At 49.1% G+C, this 21,226-nt stretch overlaps 1 protein-coding gene across 1 annotated transcript in view; it reads right to left on the bottom strand.

The window, feature by feature from the left end:
* The window catches only part of LOC147096555 (NACHT, LRR and PYD domains-containing protein 3-like), a 98,116-nt gene extending 80,395 nt beyond the window's left edge, over nt 1-17,721 (bottom strand). The window contains exons 1-2 of the mRNA XM_085975360.1: nt 17,630-17,721; nt 12,245-12,411 (exon numbers count right to left, since the gene is read on the bottom strand). Coding sequence (XP_085831486.1) covers nt 12,245-12,411; nt 17,630-17,693 — 231 coding nt within the window. The 5' untranslated portion in view covers nt 17,694-17,721. The remainder of the gene's footprint in view (nt 1-12,244; nt 12,412-17,629) is intronic.
* Nucleotides 17,722-21,226: the final 3,505 nt, after the last annotated feature.

Below are 21,226 nucleotides of genomic sequence, written 5' to 3'. Positions count from 1 at the left end.
CCCCCTGGGGAGTGACGTCCCACACCAAGAGCACAGGGGCAGGTAATTACAGACTGAGAAATCACAATTTCCTCATGTTCCCCCTGGGGAGTGACGTCCCACACCAAGAGCACAGGGGCAGGTAATTACAGACTGAGTAATCTCAATTTCCTCATGTTCCCCCCTGGGGAGTGACGTCCCACACCAAGAGCACAGGGGCAGGTAATTACAGACTGAGTAATCTCAATTTCCTCATGTTCCCCCCTGGGGAGTGACGTCCCACACCAAGAGCACAGGGGCAGGTAATTACAGACTGAGTAATCTCAATTTCCTCATGTTCCCCCTGGGGAGTGACGTCCCACACCAAGAGCACAGGGGCAGGTAATTACAGACTGAGAAATCTCAATTTCCTCATGTTCCCCCTGGGGAGTGACGTCCCACACCAGGAGCACAGGGGCAGGTAATTACAGACTGAGTAATCTCAATTTCCTCATGTTCCCCCTGGGGAGTGACGTCCCACACCAAGAGCACAGGGGCAGGTAATTACAGACGGAGAAATCTCAATTTCCTCATGTTCCCCCTGGGGAGTGACGTCCCACACCAGGAGCACAGGGGCAGGTAATTACAGACTGAGAAATCTCAATTTCCTCATGTTCCCCCTGGGGAGTGACGTCCCACACCAAGAGCACAGGGGCAGGTAATTACAGACTGAGAAATCTCAATTTCCTCATGTTCCCCCTGGGGAGTGACGTCCCACACCAAGAGCACAGGGGCAGGTAATTACAGACTGAGAAATCTCAATTTCCTCATGTTCCCCCTGGGGAGTGACGTCCCACACCAAGAGCACAGGGGCAGGTAATTACAGACTGAGAAATCTCAATTTCCTCATGTTCCCCCTGGGGAGTGACATCCCACACCAAGAGCACAGGGGCAGGTAATTACAGACTGAGAAATCTCAATTTCCTCATGTTCCCCCTGGGGAGTGACGTCCCACACCAAGAGCACAGGGGCAGGTAATTACAGACTGAGAAATCTCAATTTCCTCATGTTCCCCCCTGGGGAGTGACGTCCCACACCAAGAGCACAGGGGCAGGTAATTACAGACTGAGAAATCTCAATTTCCTCATGTTCCTCCTGGGGAGTGACGTCCCACACCAAGAGCACAGGGGCAGGTAATTACAGACTGAGAAATCTCAATTTCCTCATGTTCCCCCTGGGGAGTGACGTCCCACACCAAGAGCACAGGGGCAGGTAATTACAGACTGAGTAATCTCAATTTCCTCATGTTCCCCCTGGGGAGTGACGTCCCACACCGAGAGCACAGGGGCAGGTAATTACAGACTGAGAAATCTCAATTTCCTCATGTTCCCCCTGGGGAGTGACATCCCACACCAAGAGCACAGGGGCAGGTAATTACAGACTGAGTAATCTCAATTTCCTCATGTTCCCCCTGGGGAGTGACGTCCCACACCAAGAGCACAGGGGCAGGTAATTACAGACTGAGAAATCTCAATTTCCTCATGTTCCCCCTGGGGAGTGACGTCCCACACCAGGAGCACAGGGGCAGGTAATTACAGACTGAGAAATCTCAATTTCCTCATGTTCCCCCTGGGAGTGAGGTCCCACACCAAGAGCACAGGGGCAGGTAATTACAGACTGAGAAATCTCAATTTCCCCATGTTCCCCCTGGGGAGTGACGTCCCACACCAAGAGCACAGGGGCTGGTAATTACAGACTGAGAAATCTCAATTTCCTCATGTTCCCCCCCCTGGGGAGTGACGTCCCACACCAAGAGCACAGGGGCAGGTAATTACAGACTGAGAAATCTCAATTTCCTCATGTTCCCCCCTGGGGAGTGCTGTCCCACACCAAGAGCACAGGGGCAGGTAATTACAGACTGAGTAATCTCAATTTCCTCATGTTCCCCCCTGGGGAGTGATGTCCCACACCAAGAGCACAGGGGCAGGTAATTACAGACTGAGAAATCTCAATTTCCCCATGTTCCCCCTGGGGAGTGACGTCCCACACCAAGAGCACAGGGGCTGGTAATTACAGACTGAGTAATCTCAATTTCCTCATGTTCCCCCTGGGGAGTGACGTCCCACACCAGGAGCACAGGGGCAGGTAATTACAGACTGAGAAATCTCAATTTCCTCATGTTCCCCCTGGGGAGTGACGTCCCACACCAAGAGCACAGGGGCAGGTAATTACAGACTGAGAAATCTCAATTTCCTCATGTTCACCCTGGGGAGTGACGTCCCACAGCAAGAGCACAGGGGCAGGTAATTACAGACTGAGTAATCTCAATTTCCTCATGTTCCCCCTGGGGAGTGATGTCCCACACCAAGAGCACAGGGGCAGGTAATTACAGACTGAGAAATCTCAATTTCCTCATGTTCCCCCTGGGGAGTGATGTCCCACACCAAGAGCACAGGGGCAGGTAATTACAGACTGAATAATCTCAATTTCCTCATGTTCCCCCTGGGGAGTGACGTCCCACACCAAGAGCACAGGGGCAGGTAATTACAGACTGAGAAATCTCAATTTCCTCATGTTCCCCCTGGGGAGTGACGTCCCACACCAGGAGCACAGGGGCAGGTAATTACAGACTGAGTAATCTCAATTTCCTCATGTTCCCCCTGGGGAGTGACGTCCCACACCAAGAGCACAGGGGCAGGTAATTACAGACTGAGAAATCTCAATTTCCTCATGTTCCCCCTGGGAAGTGACGTCCCACACCAAGAGCACAGGGGCAGGTAATTACAGACTGAGAAATCTCAATTTCCTCATGTTCCCCCTGGGGAGTGACGTCCCACACCAAGAGCACAGGGCAGGTAATTACAGACTGAGAAATCTCAATTTCCTCATGTTCCCCCTGGGGAGTGACGTCCCACACCAAGAGCACAGGGGCAGGTAATTACAGACTGAGAAATCTCAATTTCCTCATGTTCCCCCTGGGGAGTGACGTCCCACACCAGGAGCACAGGGGCAGGTAATTACAGACTGAGTAATCTCAATTTCCTCATGTTCCCCCCTGGGGAGTGACGTCCCACACCAAGAGCACAGGGGCAGGTAATTACAGGCTGAGTAATCGCAATTTCCTCATGTTCCCCCCTGGGGAGTGACGTCCCACACCAAGAGCACAGGGGCAGGTAATTACAGGCTGAGTAATCTCAATTTCCTCATGTTCCCCCCTGGGGAGTGACATCCCACACCGAGAGCACAGGGGCTGGTAATTACAGACTGAGTAATCTCAATTTCCCCATGTTCCCCCTGGGGAGTGACTTCCCACACCAAGTGCACAGGGGCAGGTAATTACAGACTGAGTAATCTCAATTTCCTCATGTTCCCCCTGGGGAGTGACGTCCCACACCGAGAGCACAGGGGCAGGTAATTACAGACTGAGTAATCTCAATTTCCTCATGTTCCCCCCTGGGGAGTGATGTCCCACACCAAGAGCACAGGGGCAGGTAATTACAGACTGAGTAATCTCAATTTCCTCATGTTCCCCCTGGGGAGTGACGTCCCACACCAAGTGCACAGGGGCAGGTAATTACAGACTGAGTAATCTCAATTTCCTCATGTTCCCCCTGGGGAGTGACGTCCCACACCAAGAGCACAGGGGCAGGTAATTACAGACTGAGAAATCTCAATTTCCCCATGTTCCCCCTGGGGAGTGACGTCCCACACCAAGAGCACAGGGGCAGGTAATTACAGACTGAGAAATCTCAATTTCCCCATGTTCCCCCTGGGGAGTGACGTCCCACACCAAGAGCACAGGGGCAGGTAATTACAGACTGAGTAATCTCAATTTCCTCATGTTCCCCCTGGGGAGTGACGTCCCACACCGAGAGCACAGGGGCAGTGATACGCTTATCAATTACTTCATAAAAGGTGATGAGTCGAAGAAGAGATGATGAGTCGAAAGAAGAGATGAATAAGGCTTTTATTAGCTAAGAAGAGACCATGCTTCTTCGTGAGTGACTGAACAAGTCTGAACGAAACCCACACAGTGGTGGGTGGAGTCAGCTGAGGCATGCCTCCATACACAGCGCCACCCAGAGGTGGCAATATACAATACAGTGGTTTACCACATTCACCCCTTGTTTAATGTGAAGTCCGGCGGGGTGAAGGGTACTACAAGTTAAGTCTATCAGGAGGCCTTGTCTGACGTCCTGATCGTCGTGGTGGCGGCGGTGGTGTTACAGCATCCGACGTCGGGTCTGGTGTCTGAGTGGTTGGCGAAGATTCCTGGGGCTTTGGCATGCCGTCTGCAAGGGTTGGGTTGGGAGGGGTGGTGGGGGATAACAGTGGTAAGGGGGATAACGGTGGTAAGGGGGATAACGGTGGTAATTCAGGGGTACCCGAGGGTGCGAGATCTCGTATGGAGACCGTGTCCTCCCGCCCGTCTGGGTATGTCACCCAGGCATACTGGGGGTTGGCGTGTAGGAGGTGCACCCGCTCGACCAGGGGGTCCGTTTTATGCGTCCTCACGTGCCTCCGCAGTAGGACGGGCCCAGGAGAAGTCAACCATGCCGGTAGCGAGGTTCCCGATGTAGACTTCCGGGGGAAAACGAACATTTTCTCATGAGGGGTCGCATTAGTGGCAGTACAAAGCAGTGACCGAATGGAGTGGAGCGCTGCAGGGAGGACCTCCTGCCAGCGGGAGGTCGGAAGGCCCTTAGATTTTAGTGCTAAGAGGACTGCCTTCCAAACCGTCGCGTTCTCCCTTTCCACCTGGCCGTTCCCCCGGGGGTTGTAACTGGTGGTCCTGCTCGTGGCGATACCTCTTGTTAGCAGGTTCGTCGCTCATGAACGATGAGCCCCTGTCGCTATGTATATAGCTGGGGAACCCGAACAGAGCGAAGATGTCATTCAGACACTTGATGACCGTGGTACTGGTCATGTCTGGGCAAGGGATGGCAAAGGGGAAACGGGAGTACTCATCAACTATGTTGAGGAAGTACACATTGCGGTCAGCGGAGGGGAGGGGCCCTTTAAAATCGACGCTCAGGCGTTCGAAGGGGCGGGTGGCCTTGATCAGGCTTGCTCTGTCCGGCCTATAGAAGTGCGGTTTGCACTCGGCGCAGATTTGGCAGCTCTTGGTCATGGTCCTGACCTCCTCGATGGAGTAGGGCAGGTTACGGGATTTGATAAAATGGAAAAACCTGGTGACCCCCGGGTGGCAGAGGTCATTGTGGAGGGACTGCAGCCTATCACTCTGCGCGTTGGCGCATGTACCACGTGATAGGGCATCTGGGGGCTCATTGAGTTTCCCTGGCCGATACAAGATATCATAATTGTAGGTGGAGAGTTCGATTCTCCACCTCAAGATCTTGTCGTTCTTGATTTTACCCCTCTGCTTATTATTAAACATAAAAGCTACTGAACGCTGGTCAGTGAGCAGGGTAAATCGTTTCCCGGCCAGGTAATGCCTCCAGTGACGCACCGCTTCTACAATAGCCTGGGCCTCCTTTTCGACGGAGGAGTGTCTCGTCTCGGGGCCCTGGAGGGTCCTTGAGAAAAAGGCCACGGGTCTGCCCGCCTGGTTAAGGGTCGCGGCTAGGGCGAAGTCGGAGGCATCGCTCTCCACTTGGAAGGGGATGGACTCATCCACCGCGTGCATTGCGGCCTTCGCGATATCGTTCTTGATAAGAGTGAAGGCTGCACACGCCTCTGGTGTCAGGGGGAAGGAGGTGGCTTTGATGAGGGGCCTGGCTTTGTCTGCATAGAGGGGCACCCACTGGGCGTAGTAGGAGAAAAACCCCAGGCATCTCTTCAGTGCTTTTTGGCAGTGGGGAAGGGGTAGCTCCATTAGGGGGCGCATTCTGTCGGGGTCGGGCCCGATGACTCCGTTCTCCACCACGCAGCCGAGGATGGCCAGGCGCTTGGTGTGAAACATACATTTTTCCTTATTGTACGTTAGGTTCAGCCGTTGGGCCGTACGGAGGAAATTTGCTAGATTAACGTCGTGGTCCTGCTGGTCGTGGCCGCAGATGGTGACGTTATCCAAATAGGGGAAGGTTGCCCGCAGCGCGTTCTGGTCAACCATTCGGTCCATCTCCCTTTGGAAGACCGAAACCCCGTTGGTGACGCCGAAGGGGACCCTAAGGAAGTGGTAGAGGCGGCCGTTTGCCTCGAAGGCAGTATACTGGCGGTCCTCATGGCGGATGGGCAGCTGGTGGTACGCTGACTTAAGGTCGATGGTGGAGAATACTTTGTATTGCGCAATCTGATTGACCATATCAGATATGCGAGGGAGGGGGTACGCGTCCAGCTGGGTGTACCGGTTTATGGTTTGGCTGTAGTCGATTACCATGCGGCGTTTTGCAGTGGTTTTAACGACTACAACCTGGGCTCGCCAGGGGCTAGTGCTACCTTCGATAATGCCCTCCTTCAAGAGCCGCTCCACCTCAGAGCTGATAAAAGCTCTGTCCCCGGCACTGTACCGCCTGCTTTTGGTAGCGATGGGTTTACAGTCGCGGGTGAGGTTAGCGAACAGGGGAGGGGGGGGGACTTTTAATGTGGAAAGGCTGCAGGTGGTTTGCAGCGGGCGATTTAAAAGTTGTTGGTTGCAGACTGTGAGTGGGGGGAGGGGTCCACCGTATGCTAGTGTGACACTCTTAAGGTGGCACTGAAAATCCAACCCTAGCAGGACGGCAGCGCAAAGACGGGGCAGGACTAGCAGTTTAAATTTTTTATATTCAGTGCCCCCTACTGACAGGGTCACCACACAGTAGCCGCTGATGTCCATTGACTGGGACTTGGACGCCATAGAAATGCAATGGTGCGTTGGCAGAATCGTGAGGGAGTGGCTACGTACCGTGTCGGGGTGGACGAAACTCTCTGTGCTCCCGCTGTCGATCAGGCAACTGGTGGCGCGGCCGTTTACCGCGATATCCATCATGGAGCTGGATAGATGGTGAGGGAGGGCTTGATCCAGCGTCACGGAGGCCAGTATGTGGCTTAGTGAGTCACTATAGTCATCCGCCGAGACGGTGGTCGGTTCCGGTGACGAAATGGCGGTTGAGTGCGTTGGATACGATGGCGGCGGATGCCATGCGGCCGGGGGTACACAAAATGGCGGATAAGATGGCTGCTCCCACGGCCCGCACGCTGCGCTGCTGGCTGGCTTCCCCTTGCAGGCGTTAGCGTAATGGCCTTTCTTCCCGCAGCCCGAGCAGGTAGCTGTCTTAGCTGGGCAGTGCGCTCTGGGATGTTTTAACTGGCCACAGAAATAGCATTTTTGGGCCTGGTTACTGGGCATCGAAGCAGTTCTTACCGGAGGCTGCTGTCTCAGTTGGGTCGCTGCAGCGGTTGGTGCCGGGGGCGGCGGTCCCGTGTCCCATGGTTTCGATTGCCATGTCTCGGCGCCGTTACGGGGGTATGCCTCGAGGTTTCGGTGGGCCTCCTCTAACGAGAGCGCAAGGGCAATGGCCGTCTTCAGGTCGGGTTCCTTGCTTTCTAGCAGTCTCTGCCGGGTGTGGTCTGACTGGAGGCCCCTGACGAAGGCATCACAGGCGAGTCCCTGCGCGTGCTCCACAGCCGTTACCGCTTTACAATCGCAGTCTCTGCAGAGTGCCAGTAGCGCCCGTGCAAATGCCCCTACCGATTCTCCCGGTTGCTGCCTGCGGGATCCCAAGAGGTGTCGGGCGTAAATTGTGTTCACTGGGCGCGTATATTGCCCTTTTAGTAGCTCGAGGGCCGCCACGTACGTATTAGAGTCCCGGATTAGCATATATACTTGATGGCTCACCTGGGCGGTCAAAATTTTCAGTTTGTGATCCTCCTCTGTAACCTGTGAGATTGCGAGGAAGGATTCAAAGCAGCTCAGCCAGTGTTCAAACTTGGCTGATGCACCCACATCTTGAGGGTCGAGGTCCAGGCGTGGTGGTCTGAGGGCTCTCAGCAATGTCTGCTGTATCCGTTGCTGTTGTTGCTCCTCAGGTGTCGCCATTTAACTTTTAGCTAATAAAATTGATACGCTTATCAATTACTTCATAAAAGGTGATGAGTCGAAGAAGAGATGATGAGTCGAAAGAAGAGATGAATAAGGCTTTTATTAGCTAAGAAGAGACCATGCTTCTTCGTGAGTGACTGAACAAGTCTGAACGAAACCCACACAGTGGTGGGTGGAGTCAGCTGAGGCATGCCTCCATACACAGCGCCACCCAGAGGTGGCAATATACAATACAGTGGTTTACCACAGGCAGGTAATTACAGACTGAGTAATCTCAATTTCCTCATGTTCCCCCTGGGGAGTGACGTCCCACACCAAGAGCACAGGGGCAGGTAATTACAGACTGAGAAATCTCAATTTCCTCATGTTCCCCCCTGGGGAGTGACGTTCCACACCAAGAGCACAGGGGCAGGTAATTACAGACTGAGAAATCTCAATTTCCTCATGTTCCCCCCTGGGGAGTGACGTCCCACACCAAGAGCACAGGGGCTGGTAATTACAGACTGAGAAATCTCAATTTCCTCATGTTCCTCCCTGGGGAGTGACGTCCCACACCAAGAGCACAGGGGCAGGTAATTACAGACTGAGAAATCTCAATTTCCTCATGTTCCCCCCTGGGGAGTGACGTCCCACACCAAGAGCACAGGGGCAGGTAATTACAGACTGAGTAATCTCAATTTCCTCATGTTCCCCCTTGGGGAGTGACGTCCCACACCGAGAGCACAGGGGCAGGTAATTACAGACTGAGAAATCTCAATTTCCTCATGTTCCCCCCTGGGGAGTGACGTCCCACACCAAGAGCACAGGGGCAGGTAATTACAGACTGAGAAATCACAATTTCCTCATGTTCCCCCTGGGGAGTGACGTCCCACACCAAGAGCACAGGGGCAGGTAATTACAGACTGAGTAATCTCAATTTCCTCATGTTCCCCCCTGGGGAGTGACGTCCCACACCAAGAGCACAGGGGCAGGTAATTACAGACTGAGTAATCTCAATTTCCTCATGTTCCCCCCTGGGGAGTGACGTCCCACACCAAGAGCACAGGGGCAGGTAATTACAGACTGAGTAATCTCAATTTCCTCATGTTCCCCCTGGGGAGTGACGTCCCACACCAAGAGCACAGGGGCAGGTAATTACAGACTGAGAAATCTCAATTTCCTCATGTTCCCCCTGGGGAGTGACGTCCCACACCAGGAGCACAGGGGCAGGTAATTACAGACTGAGTAATCTCAATTTCCTCATGTTCCCCCTGGGGAGTGACGTCCCACACCAAGAGCACAGGGGCAGGTAATTACAGACTGAGAAATCTCAATTTCCTCATGTTCCCCCTGGGGAGTGACGTCCCACACCAGGAGCACAGGGGCAGGTAATTACAGACTGAGAAATCTCAATTTCCTCATGTTCCCCCTGGGGAGTGACGTCCCACACCAAGAGCACAGGGGCAGGTAATTACAGACTGAGAAATCTCAATTTCCTCATGTTCCCCCTGGGGAGTGACGTCCCACACCAAGAGCACAGGGGCTGGTAATTACAGACTGAGTAATCTCAATTTCCTCATGTTCCCCCTGGGGAGTGACGTCCCACACCAAGAGCACAGGGGCAGGTAATTACAGACTGAGAAATCTCAATTTCCTCATGTTCCCCCTGGGGAGTGACGTCCCACACCAAGAGCACAGGGGCAGGTAATTACAGACTGAGAAATCTCAATTTCCTCATGTTCCCCCTGGGGAGTGACGTCCCACACCAAGAGCACAGGGGCAGGTAATTACAGACTGAGAAATCTCAATTTCCTCATGTTCCCCCCTGGGGAGTGACGTCCCACACCAAGAGCACAGGGGCAGGTATTTACAGACTGAGAAATCTCAATTTCCTCATGTTCCTCCTGGGGAGTGACGTCCCACACCAAGAGCACAGGGGCAGGTAATTACAGACTGAGAAATCTCAATTTCCTCATGTTCCCCCTGGGGAGTGACGTCCCACACCAAGAGCACAGGGGCTGGTAATTACAGACTGAGAAATCTCAATCTCATGTGCCTCCTGGGGAGTGACGTCCCACACCAAGAGCACAGGGGCATGTAATTACAGACTGAGTAATCTCAATCTCATGTGCCCCCTGGGGAGTGACGTCCCACACCAAGAGCACAGAGGCAGGTAATTTCCCCAGTTGTGTACAAATTTGAACACTCCATTTATAGGATGTAAAAGCAATGGAAAAACTGGCGTGCAATTGCACTAGGATGTTACCAGGGATGTGGAGTTACTGTTAGAGAGTGCGATTTGAGAACGTTGGGCTCATTCCACTAGAGGTGAGCAGATTAAGTGAGGAGTTGCTGCAAGTCTTCAGATTCTGAAGAGTAATTGATTCAATAAATCGTTACTGATCTGATTGCCCAGAGAGCACATATTTAGGCTAATTTGAAGAATTCGGGGTGAAGGTTGATAGTGAATTACACACGAGGTGGTTACAATGCAGAATTCAAGCTAGGGTAGAAGCAAGTGGACATTTATTTGCTAAAATCTATTTCTATTGCTGCGTGGATAGAAAGGAATGCTGGAGTATGGGGTGTGTACAGAAGATTGCACCTGGACTAATTGGGACAATAACCATAATGAGTCAATAGGAGTTTGGAATTTGACAAGGTGGGATATTAACAGTAATGGGTAATGAGCAGGAGGTTGGGATTAGACTAGGTGGGATAATAACGGTAATGGGTGTTGAGTAGGAGGTTGGGATTAGACTAGGTGGGATATTAACGGTAATGGGTAGTGAGCAGGAGGTTGGGATTAGACTAGGTGGGATATTAACGGTAATGGGTAGTGAGCAGGAGGTTGGGATTAGACTGGGTGGAATATTAACGGTAATGGGTATTGAGACAGAGATTGTGATTAGACTAGGTGGGATATTAACAGTAATATGTAGTGAACAGAAAGTTGGGAGTAGACTAGGTGGGAATTTTACGGTAATGGATAGCGAGCAGGAGGTTCCGATCACTCTAGCTGGGATATTAATGGTAACGGGTAGTGAGGAGGAGGCTGGGATTAGATTGTTGGGATATTAACAGTAATGGGCAGTGAGCAGGAGGTTGGGATTAGACTAGGTGGGATATTAACGGTAATGGGCAGTGAGCAGGAGGATGGGATTAGACTAGGTGGGATATTAAAGGTAATGGGTAGTGAGCAGGAGGTTGGGATTAGACTAGGAGGGTTATTAACAGTAATGGGCAGTGAGCAGGAGGTTGGGATTAGACTAGGTGGGATATTAACAGTAATGGGCAGTGAGCAGGAGGTTGGGATTAGACTAGGAGGGTTATTAACAGTAATGGGCAGTGAGCAGGAGGTTGGGATTAGACTAGGGGGGATATTAACAGTAATGGGCAGTGAGCAGGAGGTTGGGATTAGACTAGGTGGGATATTAACAGTAATGGGCAGTGAGCAGGAGGTTGGGATTAGACTCGGTCAGATATTAACAGTAATGGGTAGTGAGCAGGAGGTTGGGATTAGACCAGGTGGGATATTAACGGTAATGGGTAGTGAGCTGGAGGTTGGGATGAGTGTAAATTTCCTAGATTATCTACTGGGAAAGTTGGTAGCAGGTCGACCGTCCATTATACCCTGCCCGATTATCATTTCCATTTAGTTCTATTCCATTACAGGTAACCGACAGAACATTACAGGCTGTTTGCTGGAATTTCCTGAAGTGCTGTCCCGGGGAGTGACGCTCCACGACAGGTTCTACCGCCAGTATTGAGTCTCTGCCGAAGTTTGAATTGACTCCCGGTGACGCGGGGGAGGAAAAACCTGCACAGCGTCGGGTTTTCAATCCTCATTTTTTGGGGGTTAGTTTTCCTGTTCCTGTCTCATACATTTTAACCATTTTACCATTTTGTTTTTGTTCTTGAAAAGCCTCTCATTTACTGCACAGATGATTTTTGTCTTCTCTCGGTTCCTTAATTTACTTTATGTAGTTTCCAAGTCAGTAAACTCTTGACGTTCCCTGTAATTCCTGTCTGTTACCTCCCGTCTCTCCTTTTCCCAGGCCCACTAAAACTGTTCCCTTTCTTTTCAGTCCACAATGAGTTATACCCGAACCGTTCCCCTGTCCTTTGTACAGATACTGACGGATCCACTGGGTATTTTCACCTCTTCATATCATTGTTTCAGATTCACAATATTTTCAGTTTATCTATTTAGTTCCTATTTGACCTGTTTCTCTTCGGTAACATTCTGTGATTCTAAGATCTGATATCCTGTCAGTTCTGTGATGTTTGGATAATCCAGACTCATTCTGTGTCCCTCCCACTTACCCGATGTTCTTGTCCACTGAAATGCCTCTCGTATGTTAACAACGAGCTGACTCCGTCCACCCCTCTTTCAATCGCCTGTTCCAGTCTGTCCCGGTAGAATTTCGTGAACCGGAACAGCTGGTAATCGTCACACTTTGTCAAGAACTCAGTGATTGTAGAGTTCGGATCTGTGAACACAAATGGAGAAAACTAAACATATTATCCACTTTCTACCCAGGCGGCTACATGTCATCGTATACCAAACGGCTGCAGCTTCCTGTGAGCCACATTATCAAACACCTTCCTGTGAGCCACATTATCAAACACCTTCCGGTGAGCCACATTATCAAACACCTTCTGGTGAGCCACATTATCAAACACCTTCTGGTGAGCCACATTATCAAACACCTTCCGGTGAGCCACATTATCAAACACCTTCCTGTGAGCCACATTATCAAACACCTTCTGGTGAGCCACATTATCAAACACCTTCTGGTGAGCCACATTATCAAACACCTTCTGGTGAGCCACATTATCAAACACCTTCCTGTGAGCCACATTATCAAACACCTTCTGGTGAGCCACATTATCAAACACCTTCTGGTGAGCCACATTATCAAACACCTTCTGGTGAGCCACATTATCAAACACCTTCTGGTGAGCCACATTATCAAACACCTTCTGGTGAGCCACATTATCAAACACCTTCTGGTGAGCCACATTATCAAACACCTTCTGGTGAGCCACATTATCAAACACCTTCTGGTGAGCCACATTATCAAACACCTTCTGGTGAGCCACATTATCAAACACCTTCTGGTGAGCCACATTATCAAACACCTTCTGGTGAGCCACATTATCAAACACCTTCTGGTGAGCCACATTATCAAACACCTTCCTGTGAGCCACATTATCAAACACCTTCTGGTGAGCCACATTATCAAACACCTTCCTGTGAGCCACATTATCAAACACCTTCTGGTGAGCCACATTATCAAACACCTTCCTGTGAGCCACATTATCAAACACCTTCTGGTGAGCCACATTATCAAACACCTTCCTGTGAGCCACATTATCAAACACCTTCTGGTGAGCCACATTATCAAACACCTTCTGGTGAGCCACATTATCAAACACCTTCTGGTGAGCCACATTATCAAACACCTTCTGGTGAGCCACATTATCAAACACCTTCCTGTGAGCCACATTATCAAACACCTTCTGGTGAGCCACATTATCAAACACCTTCCTGTGAGCCACATTATCAAACACCTTCTGGTGAGCCACATTATCAAACACCTTCCTGTGAGCCACATTATCAAACACCTTCTGGTGAGCCACATTATCAAACACCTTCTGGTGAGCCACATTATCAAACACCTTCTGGTGAGCCACATTATCAAACACCTTCTGGTGAGCCACATTATCAAACACCTTCCTGTGAGCCACATTATCAAACACCTTCTGGTGAGCCACATTATCAAACACCTTCCTGTGAGCCACATTATCAAACACCTTCTGGTGAGCCACATTATCAAACACCTTCCTGTGAGCCACATTATCAAACACCTTCCTGTGAGCCACATTATCAAACACCTTCTGGTGAGCCACATTATCAAACACCTTCCGGTGAGCCACATTATCAAACACCTTCCTGTGAGCCACATTATCAAACACCTTCCGGTGAGCCACATTATCAAACACCTTCTGGTGAGCCACATTATCAAACACCTTCTGGTGAGCCACATTATCAAACACCTTCTGGTGAGCCACATTATCAAACACCTTCCGGTGAGCCACATTATCAAACACCTTCTGGTGAGCCACATTATCAAACACCTTCTGATAACCCACATACACCACATGTACAACATTCCATCAACCTGTATAGTCACGGCTCAACAAAACTGCATCTTAATGTGTTGGGAGATTGGGCACATGACTGGCAAATGATGCTTAGCTTGGATAAGTGCCGTGTTATGCCTGTGGGCAGTGCAAGTGCTCAACATTCATACACTCTTCATGGCATTAAATAAGGGGAGAAAGGAAGATCCGGGTATTCTAGTGGATACATCTCTAAAGGTACAGGAGCAATGTCGTGAAGTGATAGCTAGAACAAAGGGGGTATTGGGGCATTCATAGGACAGTAGGGTATAAGACGACCTATTCTGTCCTAGTACAAGACCTTGGTAAAGGCCTCACTTGGAATACTGTGTCCAGTTATGGTCCCCACATAAGGTGGGTGATATTGAGGCTTTGAACCTGTTGCAGAGGAGGGACATTAGACTAATTCCCAGTATAAAGCAACTTAGTTATCAAGATAGGCTAAGAATTTGTACTCTACACTTTAGAGAAGCAAAGACTAAGCGGTGATCTGATTGAGGTTTATAAGATGATGAAGCAAATCGATTGTGTTCCATTTGACAGTTTGTTCCAATGACATAGCTTGCGGAGGGTCAGGGGTCACAATTTTAAGTTGCGCAAGGCCAGATTTAAGTTAGATGTCAGGAGGTGGTTCTTTTCCCAGAGAATAGTCGACCTCTGGGACAGGATCCCTTCTCTGGCGGTGGACACTGACTCGGTGAATTCCTTCAGGCGAGAGCTGGACCTGTTCCTGTTTGGTGCGGACATCACCTCTTACAACAGGAAGGCACTTCCGGGAATTCAGTGCAAGATTGCTCTGCTGGGCTAGTTTCAATCGCCTAGGTGGGTCGGAGAGGAATTTACCCTATTTTAATCCCCCAAATTGACCTGTGTTTTTACCTGGTTTTTTTCACCTCACCCATGGTTTGGTTTGGGATAGCTACAACAAAGTATGACAAAGTATCGCAATTGCCTGGGAAAGTCTGGATGGACCAAAGGGTCTTCGCCTGTCCGTCATTGTTCGTAAAATTGTCAAATACGACTTTTCTACAGCTGATCAGTTCCAGCCTCCCCTCATCATCCTCCTTCTCGCTAAATGCTCACTAATTCGACCTGGATTAACAGATTTGAGGAGTTTCTACGCAATGGTCTCTGGTTACCAGGTTAATTCACTCTCCACATTAGAACAGAAACATCACTTGGGCTTCTTCAGTCCACCTGTATATTTTTTTAATTTAGCGTGGGTTGAAATGCTGTGGTCAGTCCCTCCTATCTCCTCTCTGACTTCCTCTAACAGTCTGATATTAAGCCTAGGTTGAAATGCTGTGGTCAGTTCCTCCTATCTCCTCTCTGACTTCCTCTAACAGTCTGGGGTGCAATATCTGAGCCCAGTGACTTCTCCACCTCGGCTATTTTACCCAGATCCAAATCCTTCTCCACAGTGATCTCTAACTGTGGGCCCACATCCTCCTCTAGTACATCAAAACTTCACTTCAACCATCATTTTTAGAAAGTTAAGGAAATATTTTGTATCTCCCAAAAACATCCTCCACAACTAATTTACCCAGCCACCCCTCTATCTCACCTCCACTGCTCGCTGACCTGTAAACCCCAGAGAATTGTGCTATCTCTCTTCCTATTGCTGAACTGTGTACATATGGATTCCATCTTAGCATTGCTCCCTGGAACACCCTTACCTTCTAAACCTCTCCGCCTCTCTCTCTCGCTCTCCTCCTTTCAGACGTTCCTTAAACTTTACCTGTCCTAATATCTCCTTATGTGACTTGGTGTCAAATTCTGATTGGTAACACTCCTCTGAAGCACCGTGAGACGTTTTTCAACGTTAAAGGCGCTATATAAACACCAGTTTGTTCTTGTTGTTGTTGCGTTGTCATAGAATGCTTTATTGATACTGGCGTCCACAATTTTGTTGCTCTTCCCTCAAAATGTTATCACCAGGAACATCTCCCTCTGAGTCCTGTGAAAACCAAGGCCCTGTCTTATAGATACTAGATCACATCTCTCATGTTTCTGAATGTTTGGAATGATTTGTACACTCACACACAACTCAATACTCGCTCCAACACTTGGAATGTTGACTTGTCCCTATTTCTTCTTTTTATAAACACAACTTTATCTCTCACTACTTCAAATCCTCTTTCCTTTTTCTTGCCAATAACTTTTCACTATTTCTTAAATCTTCTGTTTCAGCTCCCACATTTTTATTAATTCCGCTCTCTAGTCTGAGATCCCAATATTTCCCAATCTCCAGTCACATCCCGATACCCTCCCACTGCTCCAATCACCTTTTCTGTAAAACCATTATTGTTGGTCGGTACAAATCACAGCCGTCGCTTCCCTTCCAACTGAACTCACTCTAGTGCCCCAAGAACATGAACACTTCCCTCCTGCTCCAGCCCTCAGCCACAAATTGACCAGCCTCCTATTTCCCTGCTTAAGCAGCCCAGTGCAAAACAATCCGGAATTCAACAGCTTGAGGCCTGGTTTCTTAGTTTAGTGCCTCAGTCTCAATAGTCCCTCTATAATCGTATTTCTATCCGTGTTACTGGCTCTGACCGTGGCTATTGTCTGCTCTCCTTTCCTGCCTACAGGTGGTCCCACCGGTCAAGGATGTTCTTCCCTCGGCATCAGGGAGGTAACTAACCTGCAGCCCTGAGCAGGTCCTGAATGAAGAGGTTGTTTATTCCCCCGACTATATATGCTGCCACCAGTACCGCTCTCCTATTCCTGTGCCCCACCTGCCTCTCACTCTCGCCCCGCTGGGTGGCCTCCTGCTCTCTGGTGCCACACTGTTTGCTCAAGAATACGATCCTGAGTCACTGTCTCTCTCCACCTTACAATCCCCAATACCAATGTAAGAAATCACACAACACCAGGTTATAGTCCAACAGCTTTATTTGAAATCACAAGCTTTCGGAGCGCTGCTCCTTCTTCAGGTGAAGTGGAGAAATGCATAAAGACACAGCGTCTTTATGCATTTCTCCACTTCACCTGAAGAAGGAGCAGCGCTCCGAAAGCTTGTGATTTCAAATAAAGCTGTTGGACTATAACCTGGTGTTGTGTGATTTCTTACATTTGTCCACCCCAGTCCAACTCCGGCATCTCCACACCATGGTCCCCAATACCAGGTATCTATTGGACAGTTCCAGTATTCAGGGGCTCCCTCCACCTGTGACTGTGATCCTCTGAGTCACTGTCTCTATCCACCTTACAGTCCCCAATACCAGGTATCTATTGGACAGTTCCAGTATTCACGGGCTCCCTCCACCTGTGACTGTGATCCTCTGAGTCACTGTCTCTCTCCACCTTACAGTCCCCAATACCAGGTATCTAATGGACAGTTCCAGTACTCAGGGGCTTCCTCCACCTGTGACAGTGGTGTCCCTCTAGATGGTCACTCACTACCCTCTATTTACTCAGTCTCTGCCCTGTTCCCTCAACCTGTGAGAGCTGCAGGTTCATGCACTAGATCTGGACCTTTTGTCAGGACAGAAATTGTATTTTAGAGTTTTGTGAGCCTACCTGTGTCCATTCTCATTCTTGTTGAAGATGTTGGATCTTCTCCCCTGTCTGGACCTTCAGCCATGGTGGTGACAGGCGTTCCCAGGTTCTGATGCTCTGTAACAAATATTATATTAATGTAGCCTTTGAGGGAAATATTAAAATGAGAAGGAGAACGTTGCCTTGTTAAACATGATATCAAGTCCCTCCTCCACCATCAGTACAGCAGCTGGTAGCTCTGGGATCTCAGAAAACACCATGAATATACAACTGGTGGATTTGACTGCTGTTTTACAATCATAATTCTCCATTTGTGTGTCAGCCCGCGCACGTGCGGCCATTGAAACTATCAATCAGCAGCCTTTCCTTTCCCCACTGTGGAAATGTAAAAGCGATTCAGTTAATTCAGTACCAGTTTGAGACTTGGTAAATTTCAGTACGTTGCTGTTTCACTAACGCTGCCACTAGTCCAATAAACACACAAAAGCAACAGGGGGGCAGGGAGAATGTGTGAGAAATGATTAGTGGTAACATTATAGGGAACACTAGCGCCTTTTATAAACATAGAAAGTGTGAAAAAATAGTCCAATGAAAGGTGGGGCCGATTAAGGACCAAAAAGGCAATCATCTTGTGGAAGCAGGGGACATGACTGAGGTACTAAATTAACACTTTGCATCCGTATTCACTAAAGGAGGATGCTGCCAATCGTACAGTAAAGGAGGAGGTGGTAGAGAAATTGGACAGGATATAAATCGATTAGGACGATGTACTAAAACGGTCGACAGGGCTCAAAGTAGAAATGCCACCCGCTCTGCCACAATCTTCCAATCCTTGGATATGGGAAAGGTGCCAGAGGACTGGAGGGCTGCAAACGTTACTTCCCTGTTCAAAAAAGGAGTGTGACGAACTAAATAACTACAGGTGACGCAGCTTAACATCGGTGTTGAGGAAACTCCTCGGGACAACATTTCTGAAACAAAATTAACTGTCACTTGGAAGAACATGGGTTAATTAGTGACAGACAACATGGATTTTTTTGTAAAGGCAAATCAAACCTGGCTGACTTGAATGAGCTAATGGATGACATTAAATGGCATACCATCACTGAATCCCCCACTATCAACATCCTGGGGGTTACCATTGATCAGAAACTGAACTGGACCAGCCATATAAATACTGTGGCTACAAGAGCAGGCCAGAGGCTGGGAATTCTGCGGCGAGTGTCTCACCTCCTGACTCCCCAAAGCCTTTCCACCATCTACAAGGCACAAGTCAGGAGTGTGATGGAATACTCTCCACTTGCCTGGATGAGTGCAGCTCCAACAACACTCAAGAAGCTCGACACCATTCAGGATAAAGCAGCCCGCTTGATTGGCACTCCATCCACCACCTTCAACATTCACTACCTCCACCACCGGCGCACTGTGGCTGCCGTGTGTACCATCTACAAGATGCACTGCAGCAACTCGCCAAAGCTCCTTCAACAGCACCTTCCAAACCCGCGACCTCTACCACTTAGAACAAGGGCAGCAGACGCATGGGAACATCACCACCTACAAGTTCCCCTCCAAGCCAGACACCATCCTGACTTGGGCCTGTATCGCCGTTCCTTCACTGTCGCTGGGCCAAAATCCTGGAACTCCCTCCCTAACAGCATTGTGGGTGTACCTACACCATATGGACTGCAGCAGTTCAAGAAGGTGGCTCACTACCATCTTCTCAAGGGCAATTAGGGATGGGCACTAAATGCAGGCCTAGCCAGCCAGCGACACCCACATCCCATCAATGAATTAAAAAAAAAATAGGAGGGGGTTGATGAAGGTAGTGCAGTTGATGTTCTGTTTCTGGACTTTCAGAAGGCCTTTGATAAAGTACCTCATAATAGACTGGTGAACAAAATTGGAGCCAATGATATTAAAGGAGCAGTGGCAGCGTGGATACTAAATTGGTGAAGGGACAGAAAACAGACAGTAGTTGTGAACGGATATTGTTCACACTGGAGGGAAGTTTACAGTGTCCCCAGGGGGCGGGATTAGGACCACTGCTCTTTGATTTATTTCAGTGACATGGACTTAGGTATACAGGGCATAAGTTAAAAGTTTGTCGATGACACGAATCTCGGAAAAGTCGTAAACCGTGAGGAGGACAGCAGAAGACTTCAGGAGGAAATAGAGACACTGGTGAAATGGGCAGACACATGGCCGGTGAAATTTAATGCAGAGAAGTGTGAAATGCTGCATTTTGGAAGGAAGAATGAGGCGATGCAATTTAAACCAACTGGTACAATTGAAAGGGGTTGCAGGAACAGTAAAACTTGGGGGTATAGATACAGAAATCTTTGACGGTGGCAGGATAGGATGATCAGGCTTTTAGAAACGTATATGGGAGCATTGGCTTTATAAATAGAGGCACAGGAACATCGGAACAGGAGTAGGCCACTCATTCGTTCCAGCTTGTTCCTCCATTCAATTCAATCATGACTGAGCTGTATCTTAACTCCATCTCCCCGCCTTGGTTCCATATCCCTAAATACCATTGGCTAACACAAACCTATCAATCACAGTTTGTCATTTTCAATTGACCGAACCTCAACAGCTTCTTGAGGGCCAGTGTTCCAGATTTCCACTACACTGTGTCTGAAGAAATGCTTTGTAACATCACCCCTGAACGGCCTCGCTCTGCGGTTAAGGTTATGCCCCCTTTTTCTGGACTGGACCACCATAGGACATAGTTTAACTCTTTCTGCCCTAGCAATTCATTTTATCATCTTAAACACCTCAATTAGATCACCCCAAAACTTTGTATAATCAAGGGAATAAAAACTTTGTCTGTGCAATCTACCCTCATAATTTAAATCTTTTAGCCCCGGGATCATTCTGGTGAATCTGAGCTGCACCACCTCCAAAGCCAAGATATTGTTGCCGAGGTGCGGTTCTCTAAATGGGTCTAACCAGAGCTCTGTACAGCTGGAACAGAACTTCTACCCCTTTGTATTCCAGCCCGCGAGATGAATCCCAACATTCCATTAGAGTTTTACTTATTTTTCGTACCTATCAACTAGCTTCTAGTGATTTCTGGACTTGGACCCAGAGTTCTCTCTGCTCATCCACAGTTGCTAACGTCTAACCATTTAGAAAATTCTCTGTTTTATCCTTTTTAGCTCCAACGTGAATGACCTCATTTTCTCCTGAAGTGAGGGGAGTGCGACAAACTCGCTCAATCCATTCGAGGAGGATGGGTTCTCCGGCGTTCTGAATGTTATTTAAGATTGGTGTCGCGAGTCTAACGCCATGGGACGTATATGTGGATACGGTGTCAAGATGTAATTAGAGTGGGAGGAGGCTCCCGTGGAGTATAAACACAGCATAGACCACTAGAGCCGAATGGACTGTTTCTCTGCTGCAGTTTCGATGTAACTCTAATCTGCCCTGAACAGTCACAAACTACAATCTCTGTGACTGTGACCATGGTGTGTAACACGGCCTTGTCCATCATTCATCTTCCAACAGCATTCAATATAGTTTCATCTGGCATCCTTTTCCATGTCATGGCCTTCATTGTCCATCCAATAAAACTTTTTTAAAATTTGCTTAAGGCATCTGGCGTCGCTGGCACGG

The sequence above is a fragment of the Somniosus microcephalus genome, unplaced genomic scaffold (assembly GCF_052327205.1).
Source record: "Somniosus microcephalus isolate GS21.2 unplaced genomic scaffold, FLI_Smic_1.0 unresolved_chr1, whole genome shotgun sequence".
Lineage (NCBI taxonomy): Eukaryota > Metazoa > Chordata > Chondrichthyes > Squaliformes > Somniosidae > Somniosus > Somniosus microcephalus.
This window is presented reverse-complemented; position numbering and strand designations above follow the sequence as displayed.